The sequence below is a fragment of the Lonchura striata genome, chromosome 6 (genome assembly GCF_050655825.1).
Source record: "Lonchura striata isolate lonStrDom1 chromosome 6, ASM5065582v1, whole genome shotgun sequence".
Classification (NCBI taxonomy): Eukaryota; Metazoa; Chordata; class Aves; order Passeriformes; family Estrildidae; genus Lonchura; species Lonchura striata.
This window is the reverse complement of record NC_140708.1, coordinates 24,639,602-24,663,439: the sequence shown is the minus strand read 5'-3', so window position 1 is coordinate 24,663,439 and position 23,838 is coordinate 24,639,602. Positions and strand designations below refer to the sequence as shown.

The following is a 23,838-nucleotide window of genomic DNA, read 5'->3' as shown; positions in this document are numbered from 1 at the left end:
CTGCTGGACCTGCTCCAGGAGCTCCGCATCTCTCTTGTACTGTGGAATATAGAACTGCACACAGTTCAAGATAACCCAGACTGCAGACCAGTGCTTAGCAAACTTCAGAAGAGACTGGATTAATACAAAATATTTAATGCAAAACTTCAGTAAACAAAACCAAGCACAGTAGTTATATTAAATACATTAACACTTAAAAAAACCCCCCAAACTTATGAAGGAGGGACTATTTTGCAATGTATTACTTACAGGTATGGAGGCACTCTGTTACTGTAGTTGGCTTGATGAGATAGCCTTTACAGATATAGCAGGTGATATGAGGATTGAAATCTTTCACCAAGTGCTTCCTCTGAGTAGCCATTCGTGGAGCAGGAAATGCTGGCAGAGTGCTTGGGGCCAGAGAAGCAAGTCTGAAAAGCGTCGATATCCACAGTTCACAAGAGCTGCGGCGCTGCTCTGTGCAACTGGACTTCTCCAGGCATTTGATCTTAATTCCGCAGGTCTCACTGGGACATGGCTCATAACTCCTACTCCTGCGCCGGGCGAGTCATTTTCCTACCTGTAACACACGTGGAAAAGCAGAGCAATGTGAACCCGGCCGGACAGCGGCGATGCCCCGGAGGACCAACGTCGCCATGAACTTGGCAGCGGCCCGGGGCTGTCATTTACATAACAGCGGCCGCCGTGCGCCGGCAGCCGAGGTCGGAGGCCGCGCCCCCGCCCCGCGGGCTGCGGCCGCCGGCGGGACGGGCTCGGGCCGCGGTGACAGGTGCAGGGGCCGCGGCCGCCCCGCCCCGCGGGCCCGCAGGCCGCGCCGGCCCGCGGGGAGCGGCCGCCCCGCCGCCCCGGCCCCGCGGGACCGCGGCCGGAGAGGGCGGCGGCCGCCCGGCCCCGGCCCGGCCCGCGCGACTCCCGTCCCTCCCCGCCGCACCTGCGGCGCCTCCCGGCCCCGCCGCGGCCCCGGCCGTACCTGGCGCAGCCCCGCGGCCTCGGGCGGGCGCCCGGCGAAAGAGAAAGGGAAACGCCGCGCGCCTCCCCCGCTCGGAGCGCTCCCTCCTCCCCGCCGGGCTGCCGCGGCCGGTCCCGGGGCGGGCGGGACGGGCGCGCAGGCGCTGCTCCCGGCCGAGCCCCGCTGCGCCACAGCCCGCAGCGCCGCTCGGGGCGGCAGCGGCCGGAGCCCCGCTCCGCGGGCTGCCCGCGCGCGGCGGGGCGGCGGCGCTGCCGGCCCCAGGTAAGCGCGGCGGCGGCGCCCGGCCCGCGCCCTCGCTCGGTACACACCCGCTGGGGGGGCACCGGCGCCCTTCCTTAAAAATAACTTCAGCTTCTGCCCGTGGAAGGGTGGAAGTTAAACCCATTTCTCCAGCCCGCAAACGCACAACACTGCACTAAGTTAGCCCGAATCCCGTGAATATACATGTGATTTCCTCGAACTGGGACCAACTAGCCAACGGCTTAGCACGAGTAAAAGCAGTCTCCGTGGCTCAGTGCATCTGCTTTGCCTTCCTAGTCACAGAAATTACCAGGTAATTACCCATGAAACTAATGCTGCCTTAATTTTCCAATTGTACTGATTCTAGAAAATTTCTTTTATACTGCATTTAACAATAATGATAGAAACATAAGGAGACATTTCCTGTATAGGCTACAATGCCACCACATTACCTGCAACTGTTTTAAGTCTTGGCTCTTCTGTTCTGCATTTTGAAATAACTGCTCATTTTGCAGTGGCCTTCCAGTGCACTCTTCCCTTTCATCCTTGTGTAAGTGCTACAATAGCTAAAGGCTTTAATAACTTTGGCCTCTTTCTGCCACCCAGTCCTACTGCTGTAATATTTACCAGGCAATAGATCTTCATTAGCATCAATTCAATGACTAGTCTGAATCAGGTGCATCAAAAACTGTTACAATTAAAGTTACAGTGCAATGATGAATGCATGATAAACCAGACAGCAATTCAACCCAAACAGAATGATTTTTCCTGATAAAATGTTCATCTTGTGTGAGGCTATTTCTCCACAACATGAACAAAAGCCTATGTAGATAAAAATTTTTTGAAGTAGGCCATTTCCTCAGGTCCTGTCACTGGTCACCACAAAGAGATTGGTGTCTGCCCCCCTGCTTCCCCTCATGAGGAAGCTACAAAGTCTATGAAGTCTCCCCTCAGTCCCCTCAGTCATAACAAGCCAAGTGACCTGAGCTACCTGCTCCTCATAAGGCTTCCCCTCTAGGCCACCCACCACGTTCATAGCCCTCCTTTGGACACTCACTAACAGCTTTAGATCTTTCTTACACCGAGGCAGCCCCAAGTGCCCCAGCACTCAATGTGAGGCAGCACCAGTGAAGAGGAGAAGGGATCAGCCACCTGCCCTGACTGGCAGGTGATGCTGTGCCTGATGCATCCCAGGATTCAGTATAGCTTTACAGAATGTGTTTTGATGGTCTAAACCTTCTACTGTTAACCATTGTTTGCAGTTTTATACCACAAAACACACACTGACAAGTCACAGGCTAAAGAACACTAAACAGAGAAAGAGACAACAAAAACTATATACATATCATGGGAATATTTTCATTAGTCACATTCAGTAGTTTAGTAGAATTTGACTTATTTCAGCATGTGCATAAGAATGACCCTGCTCAAATGTAGTTTGATACAGCATTATTAAACTTATATACATGCATTTAAAACATTCAACTGCTGATGCTCTCCTAGCTGTTTCCAAACCACTGCATCTGGCAATACTTTTTTTAAAACTATACTGTATTCTAAGTGAGATTTCATAGCTTAGTTTATTCAAATGTCCCATTTGAAAAAATAAAGAACCCAACATTTTCTAAACAAATTAATCAATTATGCTCATATTTACATGGTAATGGATGCACAGTATTCTATTCAAACAAAAAACTCAGTTATGTCATTCATTATACTGTGTAGGCCATGCAGTAATGCTCACACAGCATTTGGGAGACTTGCAAACATACACAACTGGTATTGATCCCCATAAGTCATACTGAAGTCCCTCTTTTACAGACAAGCAGTCCCATGCCAGGTAAGTGATAGCGTACATGATAAATTCTTGCCTCATCTCTCCACAGTGCAGGAAGTCAGTCCTGCTGGTACCAAGTTGATGCTGACTGAAGGTGATGAAAGCTGAGGCTTTCAGCACCTTTCCAGACCACAACATAAAGAGCAAATGACAAGCAGCGCAGAAGCAGCTCTCATTTCATTATCAGAGGAAAGTGAATCCTTTAATACTTATGCTTTATATCATCAGGAAGCAAATTATGTTAATAAATGCTTAAAAATTAATTATGAATTATAATATAGGAGATAGTTAACTCATAGCATTGCATGCAACAGGTTTATTTAAACATACAGGTCCATATATGTGATGTGAGCATTTTGATCTACCTATAGCAGTTCAAAGGTAACAAGAATAGTGTTTGAATCAAACAAGGCATTCATTTCATATTATGAAAGAAACGCAATTAAGAAATGAACTGAGCTCATCAGAGTAAATATGTATTATTTATTAATGACAGGAAACGCGGTGTCCTGGTTCTCTTGCAAACATTTCCCCAGCTTATCTGGGTTCTGAATTTGTTCACAGGGAAAGTCCCAGGCTATTAGGTCACAAAATTCCTTCAGGGTCTGGCCCATTTTCTCCCATTATCCACACCACTCAGGATTTTCCATGCCTGGGTCAGATGTCTCCTCAACCCCTCTGAACATCTCAGTCCTCACACTAGACAAGCTGCAGACCATATAGAGGAAGCTTACCAGATAAAATACCAGGAAAGTAGTCTCTCTAACATTCAGGGGAAACTGAATATTCTCAAAAGGTGACATAACAGATTTAAAGGAGAAGAAGCGAGAGGAAGGGCCGGGAAATCTCATCCCCTACTCTTCCTCTAACAAACTAGGTGCAGATACCAATAAATCCCCAAAACAGGCTACGGACACTAGGATGGATAAACAACAGACCATACACATTTTGAACAAGCCCCAGTACCTTTGTTAAGTCTCTATAAATCATAATCATCACACCTACCAAAATAGCAATCCTAATCAGTGCCCTTCTTCTGTAAGCTATCTGTGGGTAAGAAAACAAGCCTCGGGACCAGAAAGACATCAGTTCCTCAAGCCAGAGAGATGTTATAAATTCAAGTGGCATGACTGCTTTAACCCAACACAGAGTAAGTAAAGCCAAAATGCAATTGGAACAAGTTTTTTCCTACTTCCTCAAGTCTCATGTTGGGCACCAAAATATTTGTTGTGGTTTGAGAGAAATTTGGGAGGAAACACCCAAAAGGTGTCTCCTCTGAAAAGGCAGATTTCCACAGCCCTTCTCCCAACCATTTTGGGAGAAAATCTCCTTAAAGAAAATGGAAAAAAGCTGTTTATTTAACAAGCAACGTATTCACAAACCTGGAAAAATGAATAATATTAAACAATAAAACCTCTCACTCTTCTGAAGAGATGGCAAATTTAGAGTCCTTCTGTGGTTCAGAGTCCTCTGGGGGTGTGGCTTGGCTCTCACTCACTCTCTCCAGGACTCAGGCCTGGTGTTCAGGCTGCAGTGCAGCTTGAGGGGCCCCCGAGCAATTGTCCTGGTGCTCCGGACCAGAGGAAAGCTGAGCAGTTCCAGATAAAAGCCACCATCCCAGGAAAAACTTTCTTGACTCAGCTCACATATGAGAAACTGGCTTAAAAAGCAAAGGAAAGCTGTCCTCCCTCTATCTGTGCTGCAGACAACACACCAAGAGAAAGGAATCTGGGGGAGGAAGTGAAGCTTCTGCAGAAAAAACTGCACACCACTGCTTCTCCCTCCCTTAGCTCTTGGATCCAGTCTTAAGGCACAGAACTCAACATCCAGCATAAGCAGACATTGGGGATACAATACAGTATCATAAAGTCACCCTAGGACACATGGTGTGACAGAGGTGGTGACTGTAGCCCTCAAATGAGTGATGAAAATACAGCTGCTTTCATTTTTCTGTTTCTTCAACTTCTGACTTTCTCATCAACTGACTTTTACTCAGCAGTCCTCAGTGTTCTCTAACACAGTGCTTACTTTTTTTAAAAAGCCAAGTCCTTTTTCACATATATGAGCTTTCCTAACACATAAAAAAAATTGCCTCTTTCTAGGCATTATCATCCTTGAGGAGTAATTTCCAGAAATCCTTAAAGAACTACTGTATCATTCTGATGTGAAACAGAGTAATTACTTACATTAAATATGAATATAATGTATCTTTTGAAAGGAACAGCCAGGACACCCAAGAACTTGTGAACTCCAAGAATTTCATTAAAGCAGTTCTAATACTTCTTGAACTATACCAATGTTTGATGTCAGCTCCCAAGTAAAGTTTATAGACAAAATAAATATTGGTCAATAAAGCCAAATTCTCAGCAAAATTTGAAATTAATTAATAATTCTAACTTTGCAAGAATATCCACATTGGTACAATGTTACATCCTTATCCAGCTACTCAGGAGTCTGTTTCTAGGCAAGTCTCCAACTACCCTCCAGTTATCCTAAGAGTTACTTGCATTTTGTAGATGAAACAATTACTGAAATACATCTAAACAAGGAAACTAACAAAACAAAAAAATTCTTAGTTTTCTTGATAGAAATTGTGTAGCAATCTGAATGGCATTCAGAGAGAACCACAGCTTTTGCCTTCACCAGATACTGATTCTCTAGACATCTGAAAATGCCATTCTACAGCTTTTAAAAACTTGAAACCTTCACAGAATTCATTAGGTTGGGAAGACACCTCTTGAGATCATTTAATCCAACCTGTCTGCTTAAGCAGAGCCAGCTAAAGCAGGTTGTCCAGGACTGTATCCAGCTGGGTTTTGCTATCTCCACAGATGGGGCTGTACACACTCTCTGGGCAATTTGTCCCAGTTTTGATCAACTTCATAGTGAAAAAGAAAATAAAATGTTTTCTTGTTATCAGATAGAATTTAATGTGTTTCAATTTATACCTACCACCTCTTTTCCTATCAGTGGGCACTACTGAGAACAGTTTGACTTCTTCATTCTCTCCCATCAAGGAATTATATATGTTGGAAAGATCCCCTTGAGACTTTTTTCCTCAGCTGAGCAGTCCCCAGACTCTCAACCCCTCCTTACATGAACAATGCTCCAATACTTCAAACATCTTTGGGGCTCTGAGTCTTGCTTCATGTTCTTCTTGTTCTTCTTGTTCTAAGAACTGGACACTGCACTCCCTATGTCACCTCATCAGTGCTGCACCGCAGAGAGGAAAATCAACCTCCCTCAAACTGCAGGCAACCTACTTAAAATTACTGCATATTTACTCAGGTAGGAAGAAGAGTTCACACCTGGGATCTCTTATTTCCTGTGTTAAATTCCCAATCAAGCAGAACATTATCTAGAATAGAACACTAATTGGGTTGGCAGGACTTTTGGACATCATCTGGTCTAATGCCTTTGCTCAGAGTAGGTCTAATGTTAAAGTTAATTCAGATTGCTCAGAGCTTCATCCAAAGAAAGTCTGAGTATATGTAAGGATGGCAATTATACAACCCCTCTAGGCAACTTGTCTCAACCCCTGACTATCAAAATTATTTCGTGAATTAAATTTATTTAGGTCCAGTTTGAATTTTCCTTGCTCCATCTTGCATGCTTTCTCATGTATGTGAGTAATTTACTAGCAGCAAGCAAACTTAATTCTTACTGCCATTATCAAAGTCTTTGTCATAATCTTGGGATCATGTGACATATTTCTTTGCTTTTTAGACAAAGACTAGAAACATTGCTTATCATATAAAAATAGTAGTATGCTCAGTGTGAAAACTGCCTTTGATTTGATAGGAAACAATAGGAATCAGGCTACTCTTATCCCCATCAGTTGCTCATGAAAATGATCAGGAATGATGTTTTGCATTTCTGCCATGCGGGTTTTTCTTCATCCTTACTGAACTCTCTATAAGAAGTCATGTATTAGCACATAATAGCACTTATGGGATATATATAGCATTTCTTAATGCTTACTCTTCTTTTATGGCCTAAAGTAAAGTAGCAAAGCAGGTTGCGAAATGCCAACATCTGTATTATTAGGCCATTGACAAATACATAAACAAGAAAAATGCATTCAAGAAACACTTCAAAAGAAAGGTAAAATTGTGTCCCACAGTGTTCCAACTGTGTTGAATTAAATTCCAAGAACTTTTAAAAAGTAAGAGAAATCGTAAAGTAAGTTCCTACACACTTTATAATAATTGGCTGCTAGTAAAAAAGACAGAATCAAACAAGTGACTCCAGCAAGGGAAAGATGAGCAGATCTGTATTGCTAAACATTTTCTTAGCACACTGAAATACTGGTCAGCCAGAGTCTCTTCCTAGCTAGGGAACCAGAAAACATGAAAAAAGATCATAGAAGTGTATGAGGGAGATTACCAGTGCAAGGAAAAAAATCATAACTCTGAAACAAAATTGACTAGAAATTGTCACAAGCATGAAGGAGACAATTTAACTTCAGTCAATTGTATGCAGAGGTTGAAGGGAAAAAATATCTGGTTTAGAACATATTATTAGCTGACCATTAAACATACTGGGTGAAGATCTTGTGAACAGCTTGACAAACCTTCCTGGAAACAGCGAATTCAAGAACTGTGATTATAATCTTCAGAGGTATTGCAAGTATAAAAACAATACTCTATCTCAGCAGAATTCAAACTTTTCAGCTAAAAGCAGCTGTAAATTTAAGTGTGATGGGCATATTTTTAAAAGGTATTTTCCTTATGTTTCCTTAATTATTTTGCCACTATTCTGGAGTTTGACTTTGAAGAACATTTTGAAGAGGCATGATTACATGTATCAGACAAAAAAAGCTATCCAGAAGCTTCCCAGAGGAAGGGAGACAAACTTAGAAAATTTTACAGACCAAATGGTCTGTTCAGTTACCCCAGGAGTCCAATGTATGAACTGTGATCAGCTGCTGCTTTCTGGTTTGTTTGGGTTTTTTGAAGCACAGTGCAGGTGTAGACGGCCATGTAGCTAAGCTAATTCTTCATGTGCAAATAACCTAACAGACATTACTTTGGCTTTAAAGGCAAAGATTCTTTGTTATAGCATAAAAACTTGTATTGTGCCACAACAGTTAGATTGGTTTTGGTTTTTTTTTTTCATAGGTAATTGATTTTTGGTGAAGTGGGGTTAGCCTTTGAAGCATCAGAGGCTGCTCGCAGGGAGTGATGCAGTGGCAGGAGGTTTACAAGATACACAACCAAGATGCTTTTGTGCCTCCATTTGCTTGTGTGCTTGGTTAAAAAACAGTGATCTGTGGCAGAGTTAGGATCTCTGGGCAACTGAAATACTGTGGTATCCTCAGCCTCTTCTGGATTTATCTCCTGACACACTAACTTCCATGCACTTTGCTCTGCTGCGCTACATCTCCTTCACCTTTTTATAGGGTATTGGAAAAAAATGTTTTGTGGTTCTTAGTAGTTTTGTAGGCTGCAAGGGAGCAGGCATTATTTCAGTTGTCTGATTGTGGAGAACCACAGGACATGACCAAAGTAGTCTTTTGCAGTACTATGCTTTATATAAATTTCTAGAAATTCTGTGTAAGTAGAGCAAGTAATGGTGGTGTGCTTTGGTAACATCTTAAAGAAGATACATAATTTGAAACAATTACCTTGGTTCTTAATCAGGTATTCTCCTTGTACCACAAACATCTTGCATTATCAGAATTACATTTTTGGTCTCCAGCCATTTACTTCACTTCTACTGAAAAGTTTATTAGACTGTCTCTGAATTAATGGAAATCCCACTTGTGTTACCATTTCCATTATTATATAATCTCCAATACTTCTTAACTACTTTACCTATTGCTATCTGATTATATACTTCTGCCAGTTCAGTTTCCTTTTACACTGCTCTCTACAATAGTATCACCTGCTTATTCTGAGGCTTCTCCAGAGAAAATCTGCTGTGCAATTAATGCTACTTCAAGTCTCCCTACTACTCCACAATGGAAAAAAAATAAATCAATCAGTGATACTCAGTGCTACATTATCAGAAAAATTCCAGTGGTTACTTATGCACAGAGCAGCGTGATACAGCTGTTGTCTGCATGGGCAAGACTGTGTCTCCTCCACAGACTTCCAGGATTTGTAGGTCACAGAGCAAACACTTTGCCAATTTGATGTATGTATCCTCCCAGGGGAAATATATTTCTATAAGAGTATGAACATAGGTTTCAAATTTGCTAATCAAGTCACAACAGAGTCCATGCTTTTCCACAAGACATCTAATGCCTACTTGCTATAATTCTATTACTTTTTAAAAAATCCTTGTTTCTGTAAGTAACATATGTCCTCTTCCATTCTATGCTGCATTGTACACATATATTATATAAAAATACCTATTACAGATAACATTTTTTCCACTCTTTTTTCCCCCTCACATTATCAAAGCCACTTACACCAACATATACAGCTCAGCTAAACAATAACCTGAAGTCTTCAAATAGTCTTATAGAGTTTCATCTCTCAATTTCCATGAAATTAAAAGACAAATGAAAACAATGAAAACAAACTGTAAGAAGCCTCCAGTGACTCCTACTAAAACTGTTACTAACAGATTTTGTTTCTTACAGTTGAAAACTGGCAGGAATGCAAATCAAATTGTATCACACATGTCAAACAGCTTCATAATTATGCAATCAAATTGCACTGCAAATTAAAAACAAGACTTGCTACTAGATCTTAAGTCAAAACAAATTTTAAACGTCAATAAGCTCAGCAAAAGCAATCCTCAACAAATCTACTCATGACTGTTATGATGGCAGAACCAGAAAACAAACAGGCTTGAAAGGAGATACACATTAGCTTAGGAAGTTGACTGCTGGTTTGCCCAACCTTAGTTCCATGATTGCATGAAACCAAATAAGTTTGCATAAATGGTGTCAGCATGTGACATTATCATCACAGATTTTTCTAAAGAAAAGATGTATAGAACAATTCTCAAGTATGCAAAATAAGCTTGATTTTGTTTTTGCAATTACAAAATCCTGGCCTTCAGACTCTGCATGTAAACAGCATATTCTTGGTTTATGTGCATTTAATTAGAATGAATACAAAATCAACCAAAAACTGTGAGACCATGTTTACCATCCCTGCATCTTGAACCTCCTCTTGTACTTGGATTTAGTGCAGTGCTAATGAGATCATGTGGCTTTTAGCTGACTAGGCTGTGGCAGTTTGGACTCCCTGTTTTTAGGGCTCTCGACAGAGCAGGGCTGAGTCTTTCTCAGAATACAATATATGCAATCCTGCTTTAACAAAATACTGCCTGCTGAAGCTCATTTGCACATTTCGAACTTGTCCAGTCTCATCAACTAGACATGACTGTGGACTACTTTGCTACAAAATTCTGTAGGAAGAAAATACTGGTAAGAAATGTAGCTAATAGTTCAGGAGATTACATGCTTTTGACTCTAAAATGAATTCTTAAGCATACCAGTACAGGCAAAGCCCTTCTAGAAACCAAGATGTTTGAATAAAACAAAATAATACCTGCTTTGGTCCTTCAATATATAATGGCACTTAATGGAAATATCCAACAAACACATAAATTGGACTTTTGTATCAAGAATCTTGTTTTGTACATAGAAAAACAGATCTTAATTTCCTCCTCACAAAGAATCACAATCTTGCTAAATCACTACATTCCCCTGCAGGGATATCTATATTTATATGGCAGGTTACCTATATTTATGTTACATCTTTAGGCCTGGATTATATAAACATTACTATCGTGCTTCACTATGCATACCCAGAGTCCATGCAAGCCTACAGTGCTCATTAATATCGTGACTATCAGCTTTCATCAACCTTTAGTCTGGAAATCCATGCAGAAATGTACAGATATATGTAACAGTCACCTCCTTATAGCTTAAAAAGGTGTGTAAAGTCAGCAGAAGGAATGCATAATTCTTTACTTTTGTTTCATACCTCGTTGCTATTTCTAATCTGGTATTGCAAGGGTTCCAAGTTCTATAGTGAGAGTCAAACACTAAGAGATTCTATGAGAAGAGATTTATCACATATATAATAGCTCAGCTTCAGATTGCCAGCTGCTTTTTCACTGTATCAACACACTTGACAAAGCACAAACATACCCTAAACATTTTTACTTGCAAAATTTTTCACATTTTGCAATGAACTCAACTCCCATAAATGTTAAATACATTTCAGGAATGTTTTTTTAAAGCAAATTATAAATTATGCTAAAGATATCCAATTTCTGACCTTTCTACATTACCACAATCTGTATGCATTTTACTGAGTTTTTTTAGATGTGACTATTTTCTTCAGTGCTGTAATAACTTTAAGTTCTAGAGGCATGAAGCTAGAAGGTTTTTATATGGCAAATCTCACTCCATTCCCTAATCTAATATCCCTGGGAAGCTTTTAAGAATAAAAGGCATAATACTCTTAAAATTACTTCCCTTTATCACAAATGCATAGATGGGAATATGAAATTTTGACAAGGAATTTGGCTTATGAGAACTTGTTGATACAAGTAACACATAGTTTGCTCCTATCATCATCATGCTGTCTATTTAATAATTCACATTTAAATACGAGACCTCAGTTGCCACAGCTCAGTAGGAATAAAATTAAGGCGATTTACATTTTTCCTGCTGAGAAATACGGAATTCTCTCTAATGTTTTATCCTGTGTCTTTTAAACTTGTCAGAAACACTGGTGCCATCATAACCCTCTATCAGTCAGGAACTAAAGTATGTATTTAGGGGCTGTGTCTTCCATTATGCATCAACCTACCAAATCCCTGACAAAAACCATTGTTACAAAATATATCTAAAAGAGATAATTTCAAACAAAGACTAGCAATTCACAGTTTTACCCAATATATTTTAAATCTATTGTACAATTTTCTTCATTGCATTGTTTTTCTTAACATTTGTACCAGTGAAGCAATACCTTTACCCTGCCTTTTTCTTTATATATCAATGAATAGTACAAAAAATTCAAGAACAGTTGAAAACTGTTAAGATGAGGTACTGAAACTGCTTTCTTATAATCCTATTTTATGTTAATGTCCCTCAGTCAATAAGGAAAAGCTAATGAATTTCAGTAGAGAGACTCAAAAATACTCCTGAAAACTAATGCTTTTGGTACAATTAATGTGGTGCTAACAAAACCACCTAACAAAGATGGCCATACCATAACAAAGAGAAATGGAGTTTGTTGAAGATAGATTGCATCCAGTCACTTTTTTAAAGGAAGAAGTAACTCCATAGTTTGTCTGGATTTTAGAAACACCTGTCCAAATCTTTACATACAATTTTTACTCAGTAAAAAAGCTAATTTTACTGTTTGTTCGAGCAAACATCTTTGCTATGAACATGACCTCTCAATGGTGTTATTCTCCAAACCACTGTCACTGATGTACACAAGAGCCAATTTATATGGAACTTAGTGGCCAAAGAACAATAAACTTGTAACTGTGGGAAATAGTAAAGGTAAGTGGAGCCTCCATCACTGAAAACTTTCAAAGCCAATCTGGATAAGGTCATGAGCAATCTCCTCCATTGATCCCACTTTCAGTGGGGGACATGGAATAAATGAGCTCCAGAGATCCTTTCCAACCTCAGCGATTCAGGGATTCTGTGAAACACTAATCAGAATTATTCAATAGGTCAGGAATATGTTCACTTCATGCAGTGTTAGGCTACCTGCAAACAGAAAATATTTAAGGTGTTAAATATTCAGCTCACCTCAGCAGAGTGACCTGTTTCAGAGATGAATGCCATGGTAAGTGCTGGGGTCTGGTCTCACACCATGACATTGGTCTCTCCTGAGACCAATGGTTACTAGGGATACACCCTAGCATCACCTCCTTGCCTACATTACCAGTTGGGATCCACTACGCTGAGCATCATAATGTCAGCTAAACAAAAGCCCTGGGTTCTCCTGAAGATCAGTACAGATTGGTATAAGACTGCAAAGCAGCTTTGTGTCCATTCCCATTTGCTCCGTGACATGTCTAAAAATTTAAATTATGAAAAAAGTACTGTTTACTAATTTAAGGACAAAGCTACACTTATAGTAAGCTTCCCGGAATAGTGCATAACAGCAAAATACACACTCTTGTTAAACTGGGTTAATGGCTGCTTTGAGGGCCCAACTTCCCTCATTTTTCGCTTTATTCAAATTTTTCTATATCTCATCTCCTTTCTGCATTCTCCTGATTCTGTGAGTTGCTCTAGTTCTTAGAGGCACTAAGTTTTAACTCAAAATCTGATGAACAAATTTAGCTTCCTGAGAAATAATTGTCTTTTCAAAATAATATAGCTTTAGGGTAGAGATGTTATTCCATATTATTTATGTATCAGGAGTCTAAATTCTTCTCAAAGAGGAAAACTCAATCACCTCAAATTGCAGAAGATGTCCTTTCACAGTACAGAACTCTACTCCATCAACTAAGTTTTATATTCAGTTCACTACTTGACTTCAGAACGCCTGTAACCCAGCTGTCCTATAGGAGACTGCCATTCCAGAAGTGGGTAATTCAGGCTGGAAACAGGCTCTCTGTTAGGTGTGGTTCAGGATGAGAATGGGGGTAGCCAAATTTAGGGTCCAGGCTATGTATTATCACAATCCAGCTCTAGGGAAATATGGGCAACACTCTATGGACTCAAGCTTTAATTAAGTCTGGTTTTTTGCTTTTCTGAAAGCACCAAGGAAATCATACACCTTGGGAATTCTGGAGCAACTGTCAGCTAGTATGCCCCAGTAAAAAAGCTTAGTTGAGCAAAACAGTCACAGAGATGTGCTTTTTGGTCTTGTGTGCATAAAGATAGAGCCTGTGTATTTTGGGGCAGAGAGGGCCAAGGGAAGACAGGATGTTGCCTCTAGAGGAAAATAAATCAGAAGAAAATCTAAAGGTTGACTGTGGTATTTAGTAAAGGAGTAAGACAAAAGCTGTAAAAAAGAAAACAATTTGTTTTCTCAAAGGAAAAAGCAGATCCATTCTTTGAACTAGCTAACCTCATTAATAACACATATATCAGCATAATCTAGTCACACAAGGTCCAGGGCAAGTTTGGTCCCATTTACTGAAACACCTGAAAGTATTTTATTGGTATTTATCAAAACTGGCTAGATTACATTTAGGGCAAATATATCCATTCAGCTAATACCTTCAGCTGCAGTGGAAACATACCCTTTTGAGAGTCCATCTGCTCTCCAATATAAACTGTGTTAAGAAAAGGATGCATTACTGAGCCTGTTTTGCACAAAGACTAAAATATTTCTAGCTGTTTCCTAATACATTTCTGATGTCAGCAACACAGGAAGACATGACTGCCTAGAAACTAAACCTCCAACTCTCAAATTCCAATACAATGTGTTAATCACATTAGTCTTCATCTGAATGTTAATTTGACATGCATTTAAACCAGACAGCTAATCTCTGAGGTGAGATATTTTATTTTAAAAAATAGCCATACTGAACATTTAGCCAACATTTTGCCTCATACTGCTATTGATACCAGATCCTGAAAATACTCAAGATATTGGCAGAGAGTTTTAGAACAGGAATGGTAAAAAATTAAGAGTTAAGTCTCAAATTTTCAGCATATGGAGGCAAGTAAAACATTTTGCAAGATGCAATATTTGAAGATAAAAAGCTGGATTCTTCAGAACTTCATGCCTTATATAGTGTGTATCTGTGTATTTATAGATACAAAATTTTATACACTTGCAACTGAATCAGAACTTTTTGTTTTAATTGCAATTTTGAATTTGGTTTTAAGCAAGAGCAAATGATCACTTAAGATGATGAAGATTCAGACCCATCAACTCATCTTTTTCATATTAACAAACATCTAATGAACATGAATATTGCTGTTTACACAGCCTAATCCCACACAATACCATCATGACTTCCTGAAACAAGTTATTTTTATGTCTCTATGATGTATTTAAAAGTACTTTTACCTCTGTTGTGATGAAGAGATTGTTTGTTAATACATATCTAGAGCTGATATAGTGTTTCACAGCTATACGATTTACTGAAAGGAAATAAAAATGCACAGTTACACTAATTTACAGAGCAGCAGTTAATATTAACAATCATTGAAACAGAAGTACTGTATCATTTTATGTTTGTAATTAACTGAAAGTATTTTTGGTTGGAAATAGAAGAATGCTGTTACAGATTCACTCTGCAGTGAGGTTTAAATATACTATCTCCATCATTGTACTGCTTGCAGCGTGGTTAGAAATGTGCTTGTAAACTACTTCCATTCCACACATGCACAAGTACCACAATCTCCCAATAACCAGGGGTAAAGACATCAAATAAAGGATATTACCAATGTCCACAGTGTACTGATAACTGGGAGAACAGTGTCACTCCTTCTAACTCCTGTAATTCTTATGTAATAAAATTCCAGTGCATTATCTAATACAAGTGTGCTGGAAGCCTGTGGACCATTGAGAATCAAACAGGTCCTCTGGCCTACTGCTCTGCTGCACTTCTCAGTCCTAAAGCCACAAAAAGGCCATTATAGTCCCAAGGGTGTTTTGTTATGGTTGCTTAGGTTGTGATCACTGCACAAGCAGAAACTGCTCATTAGAGACTGCCAAATTTGTGCTCTTTTTCTAGTCCCTTCCTCACACCTCCCAAATCCAGGATGGTTAGACACTGTAACTATCTTCTATTCTGTCTAAGGTACTTCCAATACTTCATAAGCTCTCAACAAACTGTCCACTTCACAGTGGAGTCAGGGACTCACTTCACTAGCATGTGAGCAGACATGAGAAAAGAGTAAAGTTTTCACACCATATTCAAACATTGCTACATAAAGAAAACTACTCACATGATGAATGCTAGACTGCTTACATCCTTACGGACTCTGTGTCAACAAAAATAACAGTAACCTTTTTTTCTCTCTATTCCCAAAACAGCATTGAGAGTAAACCTGCAAAACTCAGTAGATTCCAGCAAAAAATTCAGTTCCACCAGACTAATGCCAAATATGATCTTTCAGATGTCATTTCTCTAAAAAAAGAATGCATTGTGATAAACAGGAGTAGGCACAAATGTAAGACATTTAGTCAAAACATCCAAAAGGCTCCTACACAAGAAAATTGATACTCTACTTAGAGAAGGTTAAGGATTCTGTAATGCACACAACTGTATAAGTAGTCTGTTTTCTGCAGTGAAAGGAATGAAACAGAGTACCTACTGACCTAAATACAAACTTTTGTCCAAGACAAACATAAATTCTTATTTTTCAACTCTTGAGCAACTTCAATGGGACACACAAATACATACCTTGAATATCTTTTATGTGTGGATTTCCTTCTCAGTCTGAGTTAGAAAAATTCATCTCCCATGTGACCTATGAAATGTCTTCAAAAGCACTAAGGTTATCTATAAAATACTGTGTTCCTCCTTCCTAAAAAATGTTTTGTTATTCAAATGTTCTCTATGGCTTTTTATAGCTTAAGTCTCAAATGCTTCCTAAGTCCTGCTAAATAACTGTACTGGGCCTGGCTAGGACACAATTAACTTTCTTCCCAGCAGCTCACATGGTCTGTTAGTTACTTGCCCAAAACAGTACTGACAGCACACTAAGGTTCTACCTACTACTGAGCAGTGCTTGGCCAGCACCCAGGCTTTCTCTCTTTCTTCACTCCTACCACAGTGAAGACTGTGGGGGTGCAATACATTGGGAGAGGATGCAACCAGGCAGAAGCTCTGAATGAATGAAGGAGATGCCACGTAACACCACATTCACTCATGATAAGAGGGGGGCTTAGGGCTGTTAGCTGCCATTTCCTTGGAACTGGCTGCTCATCAGTCTTTCTGCAGGATGTGGACAATAACTGTCTTTGCCCCACTTGTTTTCTTTCCTTCCTCTCATCTTTCATCTGTCCTTCACTTTACAACCTTTTAAACATTTTTTTTTTACCTCAACCCCCTAATTTTCTTACTTCTTCTCCTCCCTCATCTCACAGGGGATTGGAGCAATCCGTGGTGCTTAGCTGTCCACTGGGCTTAATCCACAAAAATAACATAATAAACAAAATCAGTGATTCCCACCTTTCTGTTTTGCTGCCCGGTGATGTATGAGTAGGTACTGAGTGTTTATGCACACTTGTGACTGAGCCTGTATTTGTGTTACAAGCAGATATAGGCTGTCCCATTCTCCATGGCCAGATGCAGATGTGCATGGTATGACATGACCAACATCTCTGAGGGATGGAAAGAATGCAGGAGTGGGCTGAGTGCCAGATTAAGTACTTACCCAGGCATCATCCAGCTCAGTTTCTAGACTGCCTATAGGTCAATTAGCATAATCAGAATAATTTTGTGTAACACTATACATTGATTATGAGTTGTCAACATAAATGCTTTCAACGGATTTGCCCCAAACTAAACACAAAAACTCTACCAAAACATAGCCATGACCTTTGCATGCTTCTCACCCAGGGCAGAGGAGGTGTGAAAAGAATGTGAAAGATTTTAGGAACATTGTTTACTATGCTGCAGGAAGATGTTTCATTTCTATGGTAATAAATACTTTATAAGAAGCCATACAGATTTATGGCATAATCTCAGACAGATATTTATATCAAGCTATTACCTATTTTTAAGACTGGGAATATATAGATATAAATTATAGCATTTTTGGGTTATCTCACTAAATACTTGTTGCTTTTAGTGCAATTCATAGAACGGTACCATTTGTATTACTGAATATTCTTAATGTTCTCTCACTAAGCACTAAAATGCTGTATTACATCAAAAATAAAAAACACTTAGCATTAAATTTTCATACATAAATTTTATGGGTGACATAGAAATCAAATGTAGGGTCTAAGTTAGAAGTCATTGCAAGCAATTTTCCCTATTGACTTTAAGGAGATTTGAACCTGTGGCTTTTGACTCTTAAAATAAACACTGCATTACTGTCACATATGAAAAATATTATGAATAGGGAAGAACTAGTTTAATCTACTTCTTGGAGCAAACTGAGAATCTCCTAAAAGGGTGAAAAGGTTACTGTACATCTGAAGTAAAGGTCTATCATACCACTGAACTGTTTTACAAAGATGGCTTAAAAAATGTGGTTATTAACAGGGATATTTATTGATTGTAACAAAATATTTATTTTTTCTTAGTGGTCTGAAAAAAATTGCCACAATGAAGAGAAGAAGCCTTAAAGATAGGAATCCTGATTTCTTATGGTTCCTAAGCATATTCTAGTTTTATTTACACAACATACACCCCTGTGTTACTTTAGGGAAGCTGGGTATACAATTCCACACAATATTTATTTTCTCTAACCTTATTTTAAAAATAAATATGAGCCATTCAATCGAGTCTGATTTTCTTCCTTATGAAAGAATTCTGGAACACTGATCTTGGACCATTCTGCACCTACGCTGGTTTGTTTTTATTAATGGTTAAAACAACACATCTTTTCTAGGTTTATTTTTAAATAGCATAAAAATATAAATGGAGAAGGGTTTAATACAGAACAAACAGGGAACAGTATTTTTACAGAAAACTTAATGGCTAAGCAGATGTCTAACCTACTTTGAGACCAGTATGTTATGCAAATACAGTACACAGCTCTCCCTTGTATCCCAGGGCTATCTTTTGCAGATTAGCTGTTGCTTTACTTTCCACATACTTTTTGAATACTACTCCCCAAAAAAGAAGATAAAAGGCCACTTAAAACTTAAATAGTCAGGTATTTTACAAGAGACCCTATCATGCCTTTCTAAAGTGCTGACAAACCATACTAGATGTGTTGTACTTTGAAAATGCCTCACCTGATTAATGCCATTCTGCTGTCTTTTTGTTATAGATATCCCTCTGTTCTGCTTTTTCTGAAATAGCAATCTGAATACTGGACAATTTCAGGTAATCGCACAAAGAACTCTCTGGCAGGACTGTGTGCAATTAAACTTCCAAAAGTTAAAGCAAAGACTGACTGCAGAACCTTTACTGTAATACATATCAAGTAAAAAAAAGCCAATCATCTAATCTAAGTTGCACAAAAAATGTTAATTTTCTCCTGAAATTTAACAGATTATTTTGATTAAAGCATCCTTCTTAATGTTCTATTGTAAAGAGTGATCTACAAAAATCATTACTAGTTTCAAATGTTAAAAAAAATTGGAAATACTTAAGAATAGTCTGAATTAGTCTGATTTTTATTACTACATTTGCTATGATACAGTAATTTGATTTTATTTTAATCAACTAGACTGAATAGTCTGGTTTTGAATATGACTTACTAAATGTTTCCATTTAGTTCATGAAAGATAATATCAATAATCAATATCTTGATTACTGTCTGGAAGTGCCACCTTAGCTTTACTTTTACTAAGTTGTGCCTCCAGCCACCCATAATAAAGGATGTGTGCCAAGAACTCTATAATTCTTCTAGGTTTTCTCCATACAATTTTCAGGATTTTTGCATCCTTTTTGATGTGCAATTGCCAGAATCAAGTTCAGAATGAGTGATGATCACAGCATTAAAAACCACTGAATCAATGTAATTCAACAACTGCTTGTCCATTCATCTAAGACTATCTTCATTCTTTTGTGTCCCCTTGACACTGGCAGCTGATTATACCATGACCCTTCAAAACTCCTTTAGAAGTCTGTGCTTTGTGAGGGAAGAATGAGGCACTCTGTAAACAGAACCTACAAATAGTTTCTACATAGTGATTTCTCTTTTGCTATCTATCCCATTCTTCTATTTTATTACCTTAGATCTTAGCTCTGGAATATGCACATGGAAGTGTACAAGACTTCTATTTGAACTTGTCTAATGTCAGGAAGCTTAATTACATTTATATGGAATATATCAGTTTTAGAATTATTCCCATGTGATATTTTCTGCTGTTTCCCTCATGAATAACTGAACACTGCAGATTTATTTCTGCAGTTTTAAGTGTGGAAGGAGTTGGTAGGACATGAATGCTTAGCCTTCCCCATTTACATTGTTCTGCTTCCACCTCCTTTATGATGCTTTTTTGATTCATAATTAAGCTGACTCTAACATTTGAATCAAATGTCTATTATAGAGAAATCATTATATTACTGTAAGAGAAGTGACACATTATGTCTCCATTTCATTTTTACCAAAGCACTGGTCATTACTCAACGGTTTGTGTCATCTTGTTGAACTAATTTTTTCATGAGTTTCTCCTCTCCCTGCTCCCTGTTCTTTCTTCTGACTGCCCTGAACAAAGAACTAACAAACTTCTGACAACAGCACTTTACACCTGAAGACGGCACTTAGAAACAGTGAAATCATGGCTTGAATTGCAGTGCAATGGATACTGAACAGGTGTTTTTATGAAAGAGCACCTAGGATATAGACCTGGAAAAATACATAGAGACCTTCCAGTCTTCTGTCTTGCAATTTCAAAGACAAAGGTTTTGAAATTGTACCAGAAAGTTCATCTATATAGGATTAAAAAAGACCAAGCCATTTCACTGGGATTAGGTGACTGATTCCATTCAGTAAACTTTTGGCCTGACAAGTCTTTACATAGCACAATTCTGGAGATAATTAGAAGTAAAAAAATATGTAATTTTGGTGCTACGGAAGTGAAAAAAGAGCAGTTACAGTTTTATAAATTTAAACAAAATTTATTAGGTTTTAAGCATCTGATTTTAAATAAAAGACCCTTTTTCTTACTTTGTGCAAATGAGAAGATTTAAATTTAGAACTTCTGCAATAATTATAAAGGATTCAAATTGTGAGCCCTTAAATTAGCAGGAATGCTTGCTAGTGCCTTCAGTGAAAATAGAGTCAGAAATAGACCAAGGTATTTTCTAGGTGAATAATGATACAGCATTATTTAAATATGTGGAATATTTCAACCTTTTCAATATTTAAAAAATGAACTGTCTTTTGATTTTATATTGTGGAGATTGAAGAATGCATCTCAAGTAGTATTTACAAACAGTTTTCCTTCCTACATCTTAAGGAAGAGAAAAAATAATACTCAAAAAAATTTTAATAGTGGCAAAAAATCTAGTACCAGAAAGTTGACCTGACTTTTAGGCTAGTTTCCATATAAAAAAAAAATTTCTTACATATAAGATACTTCATTTGGTTAAAGGATGAAACATATCTTAGTGGATACCATGTACAACAGAGTAGGACCTATGCTAGTCATAACCCATTTAAACATAGTTATTCTTGTAAAAAGTAATCTTTGCCTGGCTCAATGGAACTATTTTATACGCTACAATCTATGCTAAGGGAGGTTTGTCTTGCAGAGCAGACAGTGACCTGAATTCCAAGGAAAATATTTAGAATTTCATACCAGAACTTGAACTCTAGATTCTTCTCAACAATCCTTCTACGATTTCTTTCCAGCATACACAGGTTTCTTCTTATTCCAAAATTTATCTTCTACTTGGATTTTGATCAGTTTCTTGTGTTTGTGAAACAAGAAGGAACATGCAAAGAAAACAAAAAAAAAGACAATGAAAAAACACACCTCTGCATAGGAAGCCTTGCTAACTCAGAAGTGTTGCAGAGAAAAGCACAAGCATGAGACCCAAAAAACAAATGACTGTAAGCGAATGCTTATATAGACATCAACTCCAGCCCCCGCCTCTCTTCCCACCCCCAAAATGAAAATATTTAGCACCTACTTGCTTACAGGCATAACTCTGAAGAAGACTCTTAAAAAATCCAGTAATGTCTGGTGCAGGTAATTACAATGCAGTTCACTCCTGCAGGGACATCCTAACTATGAAGGTACGGCAAAGATCTGATCTGCTGCCTTTCCTCTAGAGAAGGAATAGAGCCTAAACATCTCCTCCTGCATTTACGCATGTTCCAAACAAATAAAAGCACAAGTTGTAAAAGAGATTTTTTTTTTCAAAGGTTTTTTCCTATGTTAGGACCACTCAAAAAAGTTCTGGAGTTCCTGGTCATATTACACTGATTAATTTTGGTACAGAGTACAAGAGCAGCAACTGCACAGTCAGCAGTTGGATTTCCATGCCCTGTTTAACTTAAATGGAATCACTGCTTTTCTTGTATTTGGTATAGGTCCAGAGACTGAGGCCTCCAGAGCCAGTGACTTCCAAGGGAATGTTGCTCCCAGTAATATGATAAAATGAGCAACAACAGTGCATCAGTTTTTTAGTCACTATTTAAAACCTTTGCAGCCCACAAAATACTTAGGAAAAAGGTGGTCAGAAAGAATTGACTACAGTTTAGCAGTTCAATTAGCCTGTGAGATGCAATGTAACACTTCATGCAACACCATTGTCTAGTATCTGAAAAAATGGTCATAATCATTAATGCCAATGTTCTGTCACTCTTACAGCAATAGCACGCTGAGCTGTCAGATCTATTCTAAGCTACAAAGAGTTCAACTTCTGAGGCTTCACTTGTTACAGGATGCTCAGCAATCTTTATGCTTTTCTTACTGATAGGAAAGTACAGGAATCAATACCTAACTGTCAATTGCCACTTTCTAGGAATATGAGGGTTTACTGCTGTGAACAATATAAATTTCACCTACTCCAATAAGCACAATCAATAACATCCTACTCACTGATGAATAAGAGAAGGTTCTGTATTGTCCAGGTTCAAGTATTGTGGGCTTCTTTCTATTGTCCTAAACTTGCACTAGTTCTTCCCTAAACTCTACCTTTCTTCACACAAATTCTATATTCAGAACTCATCCACAGGATCACTACAACAGCTTCCTAAAGAACGCTTTCTTAATAAAGTACTTGTAATGAATCTTGTTTGCTTTAAAGACAAGAAAAATTGCAAGATGATTCTACTAGCTTCTACTCGCAGCAAGATGTCTCTGTGTTGGAAGCTGACTAGAAATCATATTCTAGTCAGGGTTCTGCTCAGGGTAACACCTAATGGTGTTACCATGGCACTGAGCCACAGCTAATATACTCTGTCTTTATATTACACTAAACATAAGCAGGTATCTCCGGGCAGCAGGAGCTTACATCTGCTTAAAAATTACACAGATGCACCTCAATGCATAATTTCTTTAAGAAATAAAATAGCACCTTTGTACTTCCAAGCAGCACACCCAAGCATGTTATGGAAAAATCTACCTGTATGACTAATGTCTCTTCCTGAACTCAATTTGTTCATTATATTCCTTTAAGTACTCAACCTTTAGACAAAACCAATCTCTTTTACATATCCATGAAGCCAAACTCAACAGAATTCCATCCCTAAATGGGCCTGCTGAAATCATTGTAACTTCAGTAAAAATTATAGACTTCAAAAGAATTGCAGAGAAAAAAATCTGTGTCTTTGCACATATGTGAATGGCAGCATTGGTTTTAATACAATATTTACTACCAAACAAATTAAAATAAAGGAAGGTTATGCCTTTTTTAGTATTTTACTCCCAGGTGTTTGATATCACACACAGCTATACCCACTCATTCTTCCAGTATTTCAGTGCTTCCCAAATAGTAATAAAAGAATCTTCTCCACATCCCTATTCAACAAGACAACACCGTAAGCCATAATTTATAGATACAGAAAAGGGAGACATAAAAGTCTAGGTCCAAACTGTTTCAAGTACTCTTTTTTGCATACACCTGATGTTCAAAGGTTCAACTTTTCAGGACTCAGTAAACAGCTCTGCTTCACACAATTTTGATTGTACTGATGATGTCAAAACAAGGGCACATTTGGCTGCATGTGTCTCACAACTGTTAAAAATGAAAGGTCATCTGTGAACTCCTAACCTATATTACCTACCCAGCAAAAAATAGTAATTTAATATCC

At 38.5% G+C, this 23,838-nt stretch overlaps 1 protein-coding gene across 9 annotated transcripts in view; it reads right to left on the bottom strand.

Moving 5' to 3' along the window:
• Window positions 1–23,838, bottom strand: part of PCGF5 (polycomb group ring finger 5) — a 64,422-nt gene that overhangs the window by 33,269 nt on the left and 7,315 nt on the right. For 4 of the 9 annotated variants that reach the window (XR_014956142.1, XM_021539472.3, XM_021539512.3 and 1 more), the window contains exons 2-3: window positions 21,377–21,487; window positions 250–559 (exon numbers count right to left, since the gene is read on the bottom strand). Coding sequence is in view for 8 of the 9 variants with exons in the window: in XM_021539472.3 (XP_021395147.1) it covers window positions 250–361 (112 nt within the window). In the remaining variant the exon portion in view is untranslated. Of the gene's footprint in view, window positions 1–249; window positions 560–970; window positions 1,117–16,349; window positions 16,417–21,376; window positions 21,488–23,838 lie in introns of those variants that run through there. The other 5 variants (XM_021539480.3, XM_085582529.1, XM_021539487.3 and 2 more) reach the window with 4 other exon arrangements.